This window comes from Lytechinus pictus, chromosome 17, assembly GCF_037042905.1.
Source record: "Lytechinus pictus isolate F3 Inbred chromosome 17, Lp3.0, whole genome shotgun sequence".
In the NCBI taxonomy this organism is placed as follows: domain Eukaryota; kingdom Metazoa; phylum Echinodermata; class Echinoidea; order Temnopleuroida; family Toxopneustidae; genus Lytechinus; species Lytechinus pictus.
In genome coordinates, this window is record NC_087261.1 from 13001217 (window position 1) to 13019931 (window position 18715).

General features: G+C 35.2%; 1 protein-coding gene across 8 annotated transcripts in view; it reads right to left on the reverse strand.

The window, feature by feature from the left end:
• Positions 1-16035, reverse strand: part of LOC129280296 (neurogenic locus notch homolog protein 1-like) — a 69435-nt gene extending 53400 nt beyond the window's left edge. For 3 of the 8 annotated variants that reach the window (XM_064111948.1, XM_064111950.1, XM_064111947.1), the window contains exons 1-11: positions 15589-16020; positions 9811-9924; positions 8986-9114; positions 7989-8108; positions 6900-7016; positions 6433-6546; positions 5524-5634; positions 4723-4833; positions 3515-3625; positions 1388-1501; positions 868-987 (exon numbers count right to left, since the gene is read on the reverse strand). In XM_064111948.1, coding sequence (XP_063968018.1) covers positions 868-987; positions 1388-1501; positions 3515-3625; positions 4723-4833; positions 5524-5634; positions 6433-6546; positions 6900-7016; positions 7989-8108; positions 8986-9114; positions 9811-9924; positions 15589-15658 — 1231 coding nt within the window. In that variant the 5' untranslated portion in view covers positions 15659-16020. Of the gene's footprint in view, positions 1-867; positions 988-1387; positions 1502-3514; positions 3626-4722; positions 4834-5523; positions 5635-6432; positions 6547-6899; positions 7017-7988; positions 8109-8985; positions 9115-9810; positions 9925-15588 lie in introns of all 8 variants that reach the window. The other 5 variants (XM_064111949.1, XM_064111951.1, XM_064111953.1 and 2 more) reach the window with 5 other exon arrangements.
• Positions 16036-18715: the final 2680 nt, after the last annotated feature.

Here is an 18715-nt window from a genome sequence, read left to right on the forward strand (position 1 = left end):
CGTCATCCACTCACTATTTCTTTTGTATTTTATTACATGAAATATGAAATATTCTAATTTTCTCCTCATTGTTAAGTGATACAACGATTAATTCCTCCCTGAGCATGTGGAATTAGCATTGTTTAATACTATATGGTTCAGTCAAGTTGGTCCTTATTGTCAAATCTATCAAAAATGAAATATTGTATAATTCAAACAATACAAAACTAAAGAAATAGTGAGTGATGGATATCATCGACTGACTCACCTAGTTGTGCAAATCACCGTTTTGTGAAAAATAAGCGAAACTTTAAAACTTTCTTATTTTACATCCGAATTTGATTAAATTTTCAGCACTATGCTAGTTTGATTTTTCTGAATTTATTCAAGTCAGAATTTTCCTAGGTTGGACTTGACGTTTAAAAACAATAAAATGAGGTGATGATCCATTCCATGGTATGAGTGTTACTGACGATGCTGAAAATGAAAATTGCTGGTGCCCAAATCAAATTACATGTTGGAAACTAGATGCTAATCTGTTTTTTAAATGTCTTCTGAAATGAAAAGATATATTTAGGAATTACAATATAAGAACATGAAATGATAAATAAATGTGTCATTGTCAGCAACTCCATTTGGATGGTCCATATCGTCGGAAGGCGGAGGCAGAGTGGCGGACCACTCTCAACGGCACTCTTGTGAAAATGTAGTGAATTCGCATTCGCAACGGTGAACATAGCACAACACTAAACAGACCAGCCTCTTCTGCGGCTGGCCAGATTGAATGATGAGAACCTGTTACTCCAGTATTGCCTGCTCAAACTCTTCATATGTGTTAATAAAACATACATAAATTTAAAGACATTCAATTTTTTCTTTGGCAGTTACCTTCATCACAGCGTTGCCCTACCCACTCGCCAGTGCAGGCGCAGGTGAAGTTCAGAGCTAGATCGTTCGAACAAGTTGCTCCATTTGCACACGGATCGTAAATCAGACAGTAGTCGACCACTGTAAAAAATACATATTTCTATTTAGGTGTCATGATTTGAATACATCTACTCTGTTTGAACTTTATTTGAAGAAGGGGTTGGTATAAGGGGTGATATTAATTTTCATTACAATGTACTTTGATGAGCATGGCACAATCATGCCTCTTTTTTATATTTTCAATTACATTATTATGTTATTTACTCTAAAGGCTTTTTTATTAGATTAAGTGGATGTGCGGAAAAATGAACAGTACAGATGAGTGGCAGTTTTCATCGAACTTCAAGGATATGCATTTAATGAACTACTAATGTAAGGTTGAAAACGCGAAGTTGCACATTTATAAATGGAATCATTCTTAAATTAAAAATGTCTCATTCAAAAGACTATGTCCATACAATTCTGTGAAATTTCTCCTCACCTGATTCGCAACTAACACCTCCATAACCGTCTGCACAGTCGCATATGTAGGTACTTGGGAAACCGGAACATCCAAGAGCGTTGTTCAGACATGGGGAAGATAGACATGGGTCCTCTGTTTTGTGCATGGGGTAATGTGTAACCATATAGTTCAGTGTATTCTCATTCCTATTTTAGATTAATTGATTCCTTATCTTAACGAGGAATATATTCAGTAAAGTATAGGGCTAATGTACACCCAGGGTTAATTCTATTCTTGTTCTTGTTCTTAATCAATTGATTACTAATTTTAAGAAGAACCACATTGGGGCAATGAGCAATCAGGGTTGTTAATCTTATCAACTGATCACTAATCTAAAAGAGAAATATATTCAGATAATTCAGATTTTTACTCTTATTTAATATTCAAAATTCAATATTTTTTTTACTTTGTTAATGGTTATCTTATTTGTTACTATCATCTGTTTGCCAACATTTTTTTATTTGTAATCTAGCTACTGCAGTTAAACTGGAACTATTTCTTATACCTAAATTATAAGAAATTGTTGAATATGTTTGTTAGAGTGTTATCAATCAATGTATTGTTAGGGATTTTCAGCATTAAAATGGTTTACTAATCTAGTGGTCTAAGGCTAAATAAACAATTACTAAATGATGGTTCTATCAAAATTGTTATGAATATCAGTCGAAGTTGTGGAACAGATAATAATGTTTTTGTTAATTGTTATATTAATCTGTAAAAGCTACAAAACGGAAATACATTGAGTTAATAACAGTTATAAGTATAAAACATATAAAACAGTCATGGTATAAAGTAATAATTTTGAATGATTTATGAACGATGGTTTTGAATAATTAAACACTAATGGAAGGACACATGTTTACAGATACATTTTGATGAAACGATTATGATGAAAGAACAAAATTACATATTCATGCAATAGAAGGTTTCACTCCATTTATAACGGATCTGAAAGGAAGAATAAAATCATAAGGATGACTATGAGAGGAATCTTATTAACATGCATGTAAACAAATAGTTTGGTATATAAACAAAATATAAATAGGTAGAGGAAGTAGACCAGCCGAACTTTTTATAGATGGAAAGCAAGATGATGAATAAGGATCATGATGACGCTGTTGAAACAAGAGTTTAATATTTAATGATGAAATATTGACGTATATATACACGAAAATAAAAGAAAAAGTATATGACATAATATGACTATAAAAAGTAGCAATAATGAAAATGGTAGAAGACAAAGAAAAAACTATCCTTTTCTGTCGTTGATCTTCAGATGGGGATATCGGTGCGGGAGTTACAAAGCCTGCCTGAACAGCAAGAACCAGACGTTTAGACCAACTTCATGAGCATTGAATTGATATTCAACTGAAAATTCCATAACATAAAAAATAATGAGCCAATAGCCTACGTCCTGATATATTATGCAAGTCTGACATTTGTTAGGGCGCTATATTCCCTGTAACAAGAGCCACTAGTTTGCATTGTATTTGAAGAATTCGCAAAAATAGGCATGCAGCGTGCTGGCAGTATGGGCATAGACTTTGAGTGAGAGGAGAGGCGCAACAACGAAAGAAAATTAACTATTTCTGCAGTTATGATTTAGTTCATCATTCGAGAATAAATTTAAGTAAATAAATTTAAGAATAGAAATGAGCCCTTAGAAGTGTATTTTGTGAAAGCAAGTGCAATGTGTCAAGTCTGAAAAATTGTGAAAAACGGCGTAAATTATGAAATTCTCAGTTGGCATGAAGAATATGTGAGAGGAGAAAGTCGTTGTGGTCATCGGTGGATCGGGGGTGGGATAAAACTGTGAAACTGAATGATCAAGTTATAGACACCTTTGTCTTGATTATGCGTAGAGATTAAGAGATGGTCATATGCTCAAAAGTAAAAACGCCAGTGTGGAATACAAATGCGAGAAGGCAAACAGCAAAACATCAATGAGATCATATGAAAAATGATGAAAGATAACGAAAAAGATGTGATGGGCTATGAAAGTGAAAGGAGAACGTCACACTTGTCATGCTTGCTTGAAAAGAAAAATATTGGCAGATTGATAGGTGATGCAAAGGCTGCCACATTCACATGCATATTAATCTTTACCAATCTCGCAGGTATCTCCAACGAATTCATCAGGGCATGTACACTCGAAAGACCCGACGCTTCCTCTGCACACGCCACCGTTTTGGCAGGGAATGCTGCCACATGGATCCTCTGATTAAGACATTAAAATATAGAAAGCTTCGTTTGTTGATCGATCAAGATGAGGGAAAGCACTGATCCCCCATTCCCCGATTACCCATATAAATTCCCCTATCATATACGTTAGTTTAACATTTTGACCGTAAGGAAATATATTACAAATTTTATGCCTCCACCATCACTGAGAAACAAATTGTTACTTAAAATATTCACACATTGTGCCCGTTGCATAAAGCTTTTGCCATCAAAAACTGGCAAATTTTGCCAGAGTTTTTTTTTATTAAAGTGTAATTTTCAATGGCTTAATTTTGTTTGCCAGAGTTTTCTTATGGTAGAAGTTTTATGCAACGGGCCCATGGTGATTAAAAATACGAACTACTTTACGAAAATTTTGACAAAATACAAACAACATATAGATGTGCATATACCATGTTCTCTTAGCAGGGTAGTCCTTACTCCATCACGGATCCTCTTTTTAGTAAACTATTTAAAAATGATTTTTGTAAGATTACTCGCTAGATGATGTTTTTGGATACATCTTTACTATAAGAGGTTGATTGCGTCCCTACTCGAATCGAATCCCAAATATTATTCAGATTTCAGAATAACATCTGTGCAGCACAATGTACCAAATCGTTGTCAGATAGATTATCACCATGATCACAAATGAGATCAAATTAGCAATTTCCTATATATTTTTATTTCAGTAATCAATTCTGACAGTGGTTGTTTGAATTGACATATTTACTATATTCACACCATCGCCTAAGTTTTTTTCCCCCTGTTCTAACATGGCTTATATATTTTCGTTTACACCATGGCCTAAATATTGTTGGCCCGATTCTAACATGGTTTATAATATTCACAGGTTGCAATTCGAATTAATGAAAGAGGTGGGGTTTTATTTAACTGCATCGAACCAATCATGATGAAAGGTGAAACTACCAAAATAGCCATATACAAGTGTAGGAAGACCACTGTATGGATGGGGAAAATAAAATAAAGTAATTAGGCCAACATGGACGATAAATGACACGATACAAAACAACCACAGTTACACGGGGTTAATTGTAACATTAATCACGACCAAAATAGACAGAATACTGTACCATCAAAACATAGGTCACCGACCCAGCCGGTAAAACACTCGCAGGAGAAGTTAGTATCATTGTTGTGACACGTGCTATTCTCAGAACACGGTTGAGTTTCACACGGGTCAGCTGGAAGGACGGCAAAATGGGTGTAATCGTTAGGAACAAGAGTGCAAGTAAAAATTAAAGAAAGAAACATGTTTGGAAGGTCTATGGACATCTATATCCACGAGGATAGGCAACTATGTTTTCATATCATTATTTTTGGTCAATCTATTCATTCTAACCTGTCCTGCATTTAAGCAAAATCTCCACATGGTGTTCTATCCTGGACAAGCTACATTTAGAGTTCCCCACCCTTATAATTCATGTAGATATAGGGTTTGGATAGACAACCCTCAAAGCACAAGGTTTTCTCAATGCATAGTTGATTTGAAATTATTGTATATATCAGATATTTGATTTTCACGACTTCGGAGTCTATTTACCAAAATAGGTATTTTTTTAATTTAATAATATGTATATAATTTACAAGTATGCTGAAATGGATTTTGAATTATTTTTTTGTAACTAATAACTATGGTAAAATCCTGATGCTTACTATCTTTCATATTTTCTTGTCTAGTTATGTTATAAGACCTAGGATCAGTGGGTGCATTCTTTTATTAGATACATGTATTATCCATACACTTGTAGCAATTGCCATCACTTTGTTATCTAGCGGGAGGATTGCATTGCATTTATGGGGATCTTATTTCCTATAAACAAAAAAATGAAAGCTATTCTATAAAAGAAGGGATTCAAAATATAGATAATTACGTATTTCACATCGAATTCCATCCCAGCCGGCATCACAGGAACATGCGAAACTGTTCTCAAATGAGATACAGTTTCCATTAGGGATACATGGTGAGCTAATACAAGGATCCACTGCATTGAAATAAGTGAAGTGTTAGCAAAAACGTGCCGAAAACAAAACATCAAAATTCACACGTGGTGTAAGATTTTTATAAGTCCATTTTAAGTGGTGAAAAGGTAACAAAGACAATTCAAATTCACTTATTGTGCGTATTAAATTGATCTACATGTACTACATTAAGCACATCGTTTTAATTTCATAAGTTATAGTTATGAGTTATCCAGTTCGACAGTATATAAAAAATTGACAAAAAAAAATAGTCTTTCGAAAATTTGTTTGAGAAAGTGTTCTATTAAACCACTGCTTGAAATAAAACCTCAAGTATACCTCAGTCAAGAAATATAATTCTTTTCAAGGAAAGTGATTATACACATGTTATATTCGATATTTTTGACATAAACATTTTCATAATTTCTATTTCCCCAGAAGACTATATTACCTTAAACATGTTACATTTCGTTAACTTGCATTCAAACCTGTTGATATTAAAAGTTTTACGATAATATACTCTCAAAACTTGTATCAGTGAGCATCTCTCTACCAACAGTTATCAAAGGTAATCAAGTTTCATTTCGTCCATTTAAACATGATAAGAGGACTTAAACATTTGATGATATGTATGTATGCAAATTGAATTGTATGTCGTGTCAGAGGTCAATGGCTTTAGTTAGGCCTACAGAATAGTTGTGTTTCTCTTATCTGGCTAAGTCAGAATAATTCATTGAAAATAAAACCTTTTGTGAGCTATAAGGTCGTTGCAATTCGTACATGGAGTTATCCCCTTCTTTTTGTCATGAGACCAGACTCACCAATCGTACACAGCGTCCCTAGCCACCCAATTGCACATGTGCACTCATATTCCAACCCTCCATTTGTGTCCGTACAGGTCGCTCCATTTTGACAGGGGTCCGAACTACACTGGTCTGTATAAAAACAAAAACAAATTGGATTCATCAGTCCTTAACTTTGATTTGCTGTACAGGCAGAGCATATAAAGTTGGAATAATCTTCTTTCTGATTTAAATGAATTCACTCTGAAAGTTGAAAAATAAACCACCTCATCGAATGATAGCTGATAACTATTATTCGACTCATACCATGCAATACTTTGTCCTACTTTGTGAGACATCTTGGTGTTCCTCGTCCTACTTCCTTCAAACATCAAATCATAATTCTCTGAATTAGATCACATAGCATTATTGGAGGATATGTATGATCTGGTGATCATACACTCTCTCTTGTCCTTAACTAATACTCAAACAATCACGTGACTTACTTAAGTCGCAGTTGGAGCCTTGCCATCCATTGATACAAGAACATGTGTAAAACGTAGGATTCTGGAAACTATTACACACTCCTCCATTCTGGCAGGGGTTACTTACACAGGCATCACCTGTAAGGAGTAAAAGACAGTAAAACACGCTTTAACATGAATCACAAGGAATTCAACGTAATGATTGCATAAGAGTCGAATTATCTTGATCTGTGTCAATGACGCTATTCTTGATTACAACGTAGATATAGATGTATATGCACACTAAATTTTCAAGTTCACCAATTATTTCTTTTTTTTCTGGTTGTTTTCTTAATTCTGATAGCGATGATACCTTTATTAATATTTTGTAGGATCCACTTTGCCTTTTATCAATCCTTCAAGGTCTTCATTTATTTTCGATTCTCTTCAGGCCATCCTGCCAGAATCATGAAGAGAAATTAGTAACTAACATCGAAATCATGTGGTCCAGTGGTAAGAGCATTGGACTCATAATTGCAAGGCTGTGAGTTTGAATCTCCACTCTGCCATTGTCTCCACTTTGATTTAAAAAAAAAAGACCCGAGAGTAATATATGTCGTCTATAAGGTCAGCCACTATGACTGATTAACCCAGACGTAAAATGTTTCTTCTACCAGCTTGGCGTTTACCGGCAAAACGCTGTCCTACCGAGTTCCTACGGGAGTTACCATAAACATAAACAAATAGGCCAGCTGAAAATGGAAGAAACTAGGTGGTAATCATTTTAACCATAACCGTATTTTCATACAGTAATTCTAATTTGTATGACGATAGTAAATCTAAAATGACTGATTTCACACCGATTCGACGTGATATGATTGAAGAGTGAGATGGCTTCCAAGAAGAGACATATAACGTATTTTACGATCTCGTTTCAAATTTTCAGATTTGCAATATATTTCTGACTGAGTTGTGGGCAGTGAACCATCATTTAAGAAACGCTGGTCTACCTTCATTAACGTCGGTGGTATGAAACCGACTTTTGGATCGAGCAAGCGATCACGTTTTTAATGCGATATCAATTAAATGATTCGAATACGATTTTGTCACTGAAGAAAAAAAAAGACTTACCTTCTTCACAAGTGACACCAGACCATCCAGTTACGCATGCGCAAGTGTACGTCCCAACGAATTCACTGCAAGTTCCGCCATTTTTACAAGGCTCATCCTGGCACGGGTCCTGGGAGAACTCTACGGGAAAAGACGAGGAGAAAGCAGAGTTACGGTATACAAACATTTATCATGTTGGGTATTCACTAGTGTGAGATGAAATGTGTCATGGAACTCTATATTACCCCTGTTTCCCAATTGAGAGAGAAATAAACCGCTACGTTTAGGTCAACTTGCCCCTATCAAAACACCTGGAGCAAAAAAAAAAACTCGGTCACGCCCATGCAATGAAGCACTCTACATCGTATTTGAACATCATTAATATTTTTATCCGTTTAAGCATGGACATTCCATGAAAGCACCTAAATTTTCATCAACTACACACATCACAGTACTACATGAGTGTCAATTTGTGTTGTGAATCTATTGTTCAAGGGGATCTATAATTGCTTCACCCCCTCCCCCACTTTAATAGTATGGCGTCATGGATCGACATCAGTGCAGTATTCAGAACATTTATAATGGGAAGGGTTAAAAATACTCATAAAAAAACGAATTTGAAAAATTAACATTATCTCACATTATTTCCCTTCACCATATGCTAATCCCCAAAGAGAGCAGATTCAAGGAGGGTGTCGATTTCTCTTGGATACAAAATAGTGTTTGGTACATCACTTTTCGTCACATCGTGTAAATTTTAGAAATATCTTTCAGAACCTGAAAGGTGGTGTTTTCTTGCCCAATATAGCAACGAGTGTAGATTGTGTTCAGAACTTTGCTGAACACACAATCATGCAAGGTGATTCACAAACAGTTATAAATATATCGTAAGCAATGTAGTTTAATTTCTACGAGATTTGATTGGCCCATGGAAATCTTGAAATTGATTTTGGATGTTGTTGAAGCTTGCAGATTTAACTGAAGAAAAAAAACCTTGGGCTTTATTCTGGAAACTTACCCGTTTGACAGAAGATACCTGTGAAGTCATCTGGGCACTGGCATGAAAAGATTTCACTACCAGTGGAACTTACGCCGTTGGTGCATGTCCCACCATTTTGGCATGGTGAGCTAGCACAAGGACCCGTTTCTAGAAGAGTAAAGAAAATAGTAAAGAAAGAAGAGAATCATATCATTCAACAAACAACACGCTAAACTGAACAAGTGGAGCGCCTCTGGCAGTCTCGCCTGTATTACGCGATTCGATATAGCAGCAGTGCTGACTTTGAAAACAGCTATCGAATAATTATTCACACAAGAAAACACTAATATGATAATAAAATATGTCTATTGACCCAAAATGACCTTTGACCATGATCATGTGACCTAAGACGCGTGCAAATCAACCACTGAAACTTGATTACCTTTGAAATATGTGTACATGTATGTTTCATGAACTATATATAGATCTATAATCTTTCTAAGTTGTGACGCCACTTCAACAAATACTCCAAACATGACCAAAGTTCGTTGACCCTAAGAGACATTTGACCTTGGTCATGTAATATGAACCTCAGGCAGGATCTTTAGTGATACACCATTACCCTTATGTCAAAGTTTCATGAACTACATGTAGGTCCATAATACTTTATAAGTTATGACGACATTTCAAAAACTTAACCTTGGTTAAGATTTCGATATTGATCCCCCATCATGGTCTAAAATTTATGACCCTAAATGACCTTCGACCCTAGCCATGTGACCTGAAACTCAGCCAGGATGTTCAATACAATCACTCCGCAGTTATTGTTCTTTCAATGAATATAGAAATTACGAATAAACTTACGAAGTTCGCAGTTTGTTCCTTGGTAACCGGAAGCACAGAGGCAAGAGTAGCCAGACGTACCGGTAACAAGAAGACAGGTACCTCCATTCTGGCAGGGTCCACTGTTACAAACACCTGGGAGTGGGGAGAAAATAATATTGGGGAACATTTGGTAACTATGACAATAATGATGATGACGATAACAACAACAACAATAATAATAATACAACAATAACAATAAAAAATTTATTTTCAAAATATTTATTCAGGATAAAAAAATGTATCAGCACAATGGCTGTTTTCCATTATGGTCTTGAAGGACAAAATATATTCAGTAAAATAAATTCATTATTCTTGAAGATTAATATAGTAGCAACAATGCGAATGTAGGATACACACTCAAAATGTAGCAAAATTGAAGAGTGCGACAAAAAAGTTTCAAATCAAGATAAATGTGACAAGTGGAGTTCGGAAGTACAAACAAACGTTTGAATGTGTGAAAAATAAACACATTAGAGTGTATGAGAAATAGGAACGATGGAGGATTGAGTAATAGTCGACTCCAGGGATGGAGCGAAAATACAGTAAATCAAAATATGCAAGAATAATGAGAAAAGGAATACTAAGAAGGAGAATATTTACACAAAATCAAAACTTTTCAGATTGTGACTAACATATAAATAATAACACAAAGTTAACATAATTATTCAAGTCATTGTAAATACTACATGTACATATGATTAAGGAGTAATGTAAAAACTTATTCAAAAATATTTGTGTTTATAATTACTCTTGAACGAGGTGAGGGTTTGGTGATTTCGTAATTAATTTCGTAATTCGTAATAATAACCCACAATGTCATATTTTTGTCAGGGTATCCTCTTCTGTTCCTAAAACTGTTCTTCCAGCGGGCGAAACATTTTCAGATTTTTTTTAATGTTAATATCTGTTTATTTTCATATTGATTTTGCAATAAAATTTCAAGATTAAAGATATATTTATTTAGCTATAATCAGTATACAACCGGTAAAAAGGTCACATAATATACATAAACATAATATCATTAGATAATCGGAAAGTCTATATATATTATGACAAGGATCCCCCCCCCCCCTCCCCCGAAAAAAAAATAAAAGCTTGAAGGGTGTGGTCCTAATACATTTACATGTAGTTTGATTCATCAGCATTTTATCTACGGTAGTAGGGGTGGGGGCACTCTAATACACCATTGCGTGCGCGACTTCTTATACTATCCTCAACACTATACAAATTTTAATATGTCGATGCCACATGAACATGTACATGCATGTATGTACATTGTCATTATACCTGTATGTACTGTATGACATGTAGTATTCATGTACATGTACATGCGTATATATAATACCTAAGTGATGTGGGTCGAGCATTGTATGTCCTCTTTCTTTATTTTAATTCCTATTTTTCTGCTTTACTTTTCACCATGGGCCTTCTTTAAATATTATGGGAGAGCGATTAAACCACCCTATATACTGTTTCCCCCTATGGCGCCTTGCCCCAAACCATGCATCCCCGGGAATAGATTGAATGCCGCATCGACATTAATGACAAACGTGGAGGCCTATCATAGTTTAATCAATTTGGAAACATCTCAAATGAACATCGTGCAAACAATGAATAATGCAAATCATATCCAGCATTTGGCTCAACAGCATGGTTGAGACTTTAATCAAATCATCCAATATATTGACACCAAAACGGCTACCCTAATGGATGCATGCATGGGTTATTCTGCGCGAATGTAATTATATATAGTACATAACATATATATCACAGTCATATATTCCCTTGGGGGTTGACAAAATTCACCTTTGTCCGTAGTGAGAGCCCCCTTTCCCCCTATTTAGGGGCTTGTCATTTTTTTTGGATAATAGGCCCCAATTACATCCTGTCGGGAGTGAAGACCTTGTTTAATTATCATCATCCGTGTGTGCTTGCTCAGTGTTTTTGCGCTTCTGGAAATATATTCATATCCACTTCGTAATTATGTATTGGCCTTTTATTCTTCATACAGATCGTAGCGCTTTTGTCGTCACCGTAATCATTCGTTGGATATGACTTTAATCACATTTATCATCGGCCGTCATATACATGTACTGGTCGCTCCGTGGATTTCGAATGATAGATTTGTTATTTCAGCTTATGAAAGAGATACAATAATTTATATTCATACTGCCTATTGTTGAATAAGGAATTCGCTGTCAACATTTAATGACATTCTTTTCACCTGTTGTCTGGCTGTAAAAGCAGATGCTTTTATCGGCGTTTTGATAGTCACGACGAAAGTTAAAATTTATCAAAGAGCTGACAGAAAATACCGAGCATAACGGTTGCCTCTACTCTCCCATCACAATATATTCCTTTTGCAAACAATTTCACAGGATTTAGAGCGATTTGAAATTTCCTTTTTAAAGCACGCGTACTCTTTATCGGCGTTGTGATAGTCACGCCGAAAGTTAAAATTTATCAAAGAGCTGCCAGAAAATAATGAGCATAACGGTTGTCTTTACTCTCCCATCACAATATATTCCTTTTACAAAGAATTTCACAGGATATAGAGCGATTTGAAATGTCCTTATTAGCACACGTACTCGAAAATTTACCCCCCCCCCCCCACTCTCCGATCATGCATTTCGTTCGTTGACGTTGCTTTGAGAATTATACTTTTTTACATGTTTTCGATGTCAGTTTGGTGATGACGCGTCGTAATTCAGCTATAAATTAAACAAAATTCCTATATCTTGTTAAACACGGTAATAAATGATAAACATAATAAAAAATATCCTGAGATGTTACATGATATATGCTTAAACAATTTTGAATTTGATATGCAGTACCGCTTGGACCTTCTCGAAATTACACGAACATTTTGGTCATGAAAGTGCGTATGTGCAATGCACAGGCAACAGTGTTCTCAATTGTAGCCTACAAACACGCACACTGCATGTACTATGACTCTCTCTCTCCATTATGAAATATTGATTAAGTGGAAGAATTGTTCGGGATATCGATTGAAGGCAGATATGTGGGTCCCTTTGTTTCCTTGCACCTCTGTACTTGGCAGTGTCGTTTAGTGTAGAGCACACACCCTAACAAATCAATAACAGGTCCCGCTTATCATAACAGGAATGAATTAATGATAAAACGGCAAAAATATTTCCATTTCAATTTATTTTTTAAAAAGTTTAAATGGCAGAAGACATAGTGAAAATGGTATATTCAGATGTTTGACCTAATGGCTAAATAAAGATTTTAGGTAGGTACATGTTCATGTAGGCTTACTCTATACAAATGAAAATTCATAGTGACAATTATCATCATGATCATGATAGAGAGGCCTGATGATATGATATTTGTTGCAACGGTTCGTTTTCAATTGGTCTAATGTCAACTCGTCCAATATACAACTCATTACTATCATTTGGTGTACCATCAGTTTGTCTACTATCCACATTGTCTAATTGCCATTTCATCCTCTCATCATTTCGTCTAATAACCAGTTGATCCAATAGCTATTTAGTCCATATACCACTTGGTCTAATCGGACTAAGTGTTAATTAGGCGAAATGAATGAAATAAAATGGTTATAAGACCAACTGGTTACGAGACGAAATGGTCATAGACCAACTGGTCATGCTGGTGATGAGACGAAGTGATGGACCAAATAGTTATTGGACCAAGTGGTTATTAGACGAAATGTTGATGGACGTTATGGCATTAGACTAAATGAAGGTAACTCTGTAGGCCTAATAAGTGGACGAGTTAGTAATAGAAAAATTGGCAATTTACCCCTGCAACATCCATATGTACAGTGCCTGGCTTATTACTAATAAGAACAAGATCAACGGCATACCTGTACAAATCAATTACATGTAGATTACTGTAACAAAAAATAAAGATAAATCACATGTGATTTGAAAGGTTTAATAAGGGAGATGGAAGATTAAATTAAAATTACATGTAAATGTAAGCGTAAACATCTTCATCACCATGCAGAACTACATGTACATGTAAATTGTATCATCGCCACAAACAATATTATCATAAACGGATACCAATAATGGCAACATCACCATCATGGCCGCCACCATTATCTTCATGATCATCATCACCATCATCATCATTCTAATCATTATCGTCAACATTACATTCGTCTTCATCATCGATCATTATCGAAATCAACAGCATCATCATATATCATTTCATCATCACGATCATCATTATCATCGCCACCAGTCATCACCACCATCATAATCATCATTATCATCATCATCATCGCCATCTGTTTGGAAATATTCCAAGAGGAGATAGATTATGAACTTTATGCCGGTGTATTGGGTCGATAGAAAAATAAATAAAATTCCAACTTCAAACTACCATCATCCTCATCATCATCATCACCATCAGCATCAATTTCATCATCATATTAATCGCTTTCATCATCATCATACATGTAATCGTAATCATCATCTTACTATATCATTATCGCCTTCGTCATATTATAGTTATTATTATTATTATTATTATCATCATCATCATCATCATCATTATCATCATCATCATCATTAATGTCATATTTTACCCAGGGTATCCCCTTCAGTTCCGAAAACTGTTCTCCTAGCATGCTTGATAATGCCATCATTGCTGTCATCATATCTATCACATCGATTTTTTACCAGTTGGTTCCTTTATTAAAATAATGTATTATTTCGTTCATGTTTGGGTCTTCAACACAAAATTCATGGTAAAGACTCAATCATGAACGAAATTTCGATTTCATTTAAATTAAATGTTTATTGCCCACAGTGGATATTTGCTTGTTTACAAGTCGAAACAGAAAATAATTTCTGCATTACAAAAATAAAATGAATAGAAAATCGGAAGTAATGCCTAGATATTAAAACATGATTTATGAGAATGGCCAGTGTCTTGAATAATACATGTACCTGTACTCGCGCCAACTAATTTTGCTTATATTGACATATTCCAATAGAGTGTATACATGTAGACGTCAAAATGGGTAGAAATACATGTTCATATAAAAATCAAATTACTTTTTTAATAGAAATGTTTGAATTATACATATGTGATTATTTCATATTGTTGAATGTTATTTATATTTTTCTGCATTTATTTATATTACAAGGTCGTGGGTCGTTTTTTAAAGATATCGTTTATGCCGGACTTACCGCGCCTGATCATGAGGAACATCATAGTTTAGATAATGTAAATAATTCATTAAGTGCATGTTGGCTGGGAAAGTAGTTAGTAATGGGTGTTCCGACATGTAATTGGATGTATGAGAGTAATTTGCTTTTATAACATGATGTAATTCAACGATGCCAATAAATGGGAGAGAGAGAGAGAGATTTAAAAAAAATCTGGAGCTATTTAGCATTGGTAATTTACGTTGAATGAAAACAATATAGCCAGAAGGAAAATGGCAGTTTGAGCATTCCATTATGTAATGCAATAACTACATTTCAAACATAAAGACTTTATATAGCACGCAAATATAATACACTCTAAAAAACCTATTATTCATCTTGTAGTTTGGTGATTATAAATGAAAATAACACCGCCTAATATGGATTCAAACACCTCTTTCGCCAAGTATACCAGCTAGGGCACATCCTGTACAAGCATATTATTATATTATTGCTTTATATAACTGATAGAGTTAATTTATTATATGCCATAATAATCAATATGATTGTGGGCATTAACGGAAAGACAAGAAAATTGAGAAATGATACCCACCTTGTGCTAAACCATGATGAACTTTTAAAATCACCAAAAGAAGAGATATTGCAACCGATAAAAATCCCATCGTATCAAAAACTCAAACCAGACAGCATGCTATTCCACTTCGCTTATAATCCAATAATCCTCAAGTTTCACAACAGACCCCGATGTTCTCTCAACTGTCCTGAGTTTAACAACTCAAAATCATTTCACTCATGCGAATTTTTAAAACTATATACGTAGAGATCTTCACAAAATATCTGTCTCCCTTTGTATTTTGTCAACTAAGATAAATACTGGTCGAAAGTTTACGCTAAATGATATAGACAGTCCGGTAGAGTTACTGCAATAATATTCCAACCGTCCATTACTGTAGGTAATATGTTTTTGCAGACAATTTGTATGCACGCCACGGTTCGCAGATCTTTGTGTAACACGCATACTGATTGATGATTCAAATCGGAGCTTTTTTAAAGCTATTGTATAAAGACAAGCATTCTCTCGCGGGAGCGTCGTTGGTTGCATAGCGAACGATCGCTATTGTTATCTAGTCTGGTATTCAGACCCGAATAAACGTCTTTGTTTTTTCGTGGTGGCATATGCAACTTGAGAAGATTTTCAACATTTATCAGCGTTAATTTCATTTCCCAAATAAATGACAAGAAACAATCAGCAAGCTTGAGTCCCATTCCTGCGATATTACCCCTTATTCTTTCAAATTTAAGGGTATCCTCGACATAGAAATATGTGTGCGATTAGTGAGGAAAAATATTTAAAAAATAGAATGATAAAAGTTGGGAGGAATTCGGACAAGAAAATTAATTCAAAAATGTCTTGGCTGTTTCAAAAATGAGATCGCTACAGTATTTATAATTGGCGATTTGGTCAGTAAATTATGCCGGAAGAAATGGGAGGCACAACTTTCACATTGGCTGTGAACTTAATCATCAGGGGTAGCTTTAAACAAAACAGCATTGCTTGTCTGATATTGTACAAACCTTTCCTATCTGCTTGTCTGAATTATTTCCCTCTAAGATACATTTCAATGGCGGTAGCATTCAGTGAGTGAAGATATATAGGCCTATACGGTTTAAAGGAAAAAAATCCAAACATTGGCGACCGTCTATTTTGTGCGACAATTTGTTTCTGTATCATGAATTGAATTTACTGGAACATCATTGGATTCTTCCAATATTCTATTCAAGAGAAATAATACAAAATAATGCAAAACATATATACAATTTGAGAAACATTTCAGGAAAAACAAAATAACACAACGTTAAACAAGGCATATTATTACATACACTGGCGTAAATCCCGGGGGGTGATGGGGGGGGATATATCCCCCCCCCCCACTTTTCGAGGAGGGGGGGGGGTGGCCTGTACAAACATCCCCCCACTTTTTACGAAAGAAATGGAAAAAAAATCCCAAGAGATAATTGTTTTATTGGTGAAAATTCTTCCTGAAATACCGCTTAACAAATAAAACAATATTATTGAATCATAAAATGCAAATAAAGAGCCAGTTCACCATTTCCAAACGAAATACTTATGTCCTTATTATAACATTGAAGAGAAACTCCCGTTTCTTCCAATTCATCAATGTTGGGGTCTTTGGGAAGGGGTTAAGATGGAATGTCAATTCTTTTTTAATGTAATCCCTAATAAAACCATTAAACCATCATGGGGTAAAAAAAAGATAATAATATTGGAGGGGTATTTGCCATATGGACATACAGTGGCGTAACTACGGGGGGGGGGGCATGGGGGGCACATGCCCCCCCCCCCCCCATCGGCTGACCAACAAAAAAACGGGGAAAAGGGGAAAAGGAGAAAAGAGGGAGAGAGGAAGAGAAGCGATACTAGTGGGAAAGAAGAAAATATTATTCATTATAATGTTATATTATAATTATGTTATTTTACATTACATAAGAAACATTTTTATCATAACTTCAAGAAACATTATTTGCCCAGGGCCTACGTCTTCATTGTTCCTGGTGCTTGCATTGTCTGTTAACGAGATTTCAAGTCAATATAAACCAAATTTATTTCCTAGCACTTGAGTTATCATTGTTTTATGTAGTGACATATGCTTCTTTTTCATGACTCAAAAAGTGATTGCCCCATGCTAAGGTCTTCGTATATATGAAACATTTCCTGTCCGTGATTACGTTCGCATTAGTGGATTGGTGAGATATGTCTGCTCTTCATGAATTCCTAAAATCAGTCCTTAAAATGTCCCTTCTTCTGATCTAAATATCAAAATTGTTCAGCTCGCGCTTCGCGCTCGCATCATTTGGATATTGAAAGACGTATGGTCCTAGTTAATTCCTACAAAGAAACCTTAGAATGCCCCACTTCAGGTCTGAATTATCTAAATTTTCAGCTCGCGCTTCGCGCTCGCAATATTTGATTAGTGAGATGCGTATGATAATCATGATTGCAATGACTAAAAAAAGTGTTTCATGTGTTCAGATGTAATTCTTATAAACCAGCAAGCGCTTGGCACTCGCATTAGATGACTATGGTGAGATATGCATACTCTTAATGGATTCCAAAAAATATACTCCTCAAAATCTCGCTGTTTGGGGTCAAAATATACGAAAACTTCAGCTCGCGCTTCGCGCTCGTATTGTTTAGCGAGACAGGTACCTATCATGATTACACAAATTTGATTATAATGTCTCTTTTTAGGTGTGAATATACAAAAAATTCAGCTCGCGCTCCGCGCTCGCATTATTTGATCAGTGAGATGCATATCCGTTTAATGACATTGTCCAGAAAATGTCTCTATTAGGTCAGTATAACTGGCAACTGAGCGCGCTCACTCAGTGATTCAAACATTTTGCTTGTGCCCCCCTCCCCAATGCCGTGACCCACGGTACGCCACTGTGGACATGTCAATGACAATTCCTTGCATATCTAAAAACATGATTGCAAAAAAAAAGCCAAAATATTTCAGTCATCCCCCCACCCATCAACACGGATTTACGCCAGTGATTACATACAAGTAATTTTGAATGGAATGGTGATTTATACTACATGTAAAAATGCATATGCTACTGACATTTGTCGATAAATGTCATCATATTTGTTATCAAGGTTATTGTTATTATTGTTGTTGTTGTTGTTATTATTATCA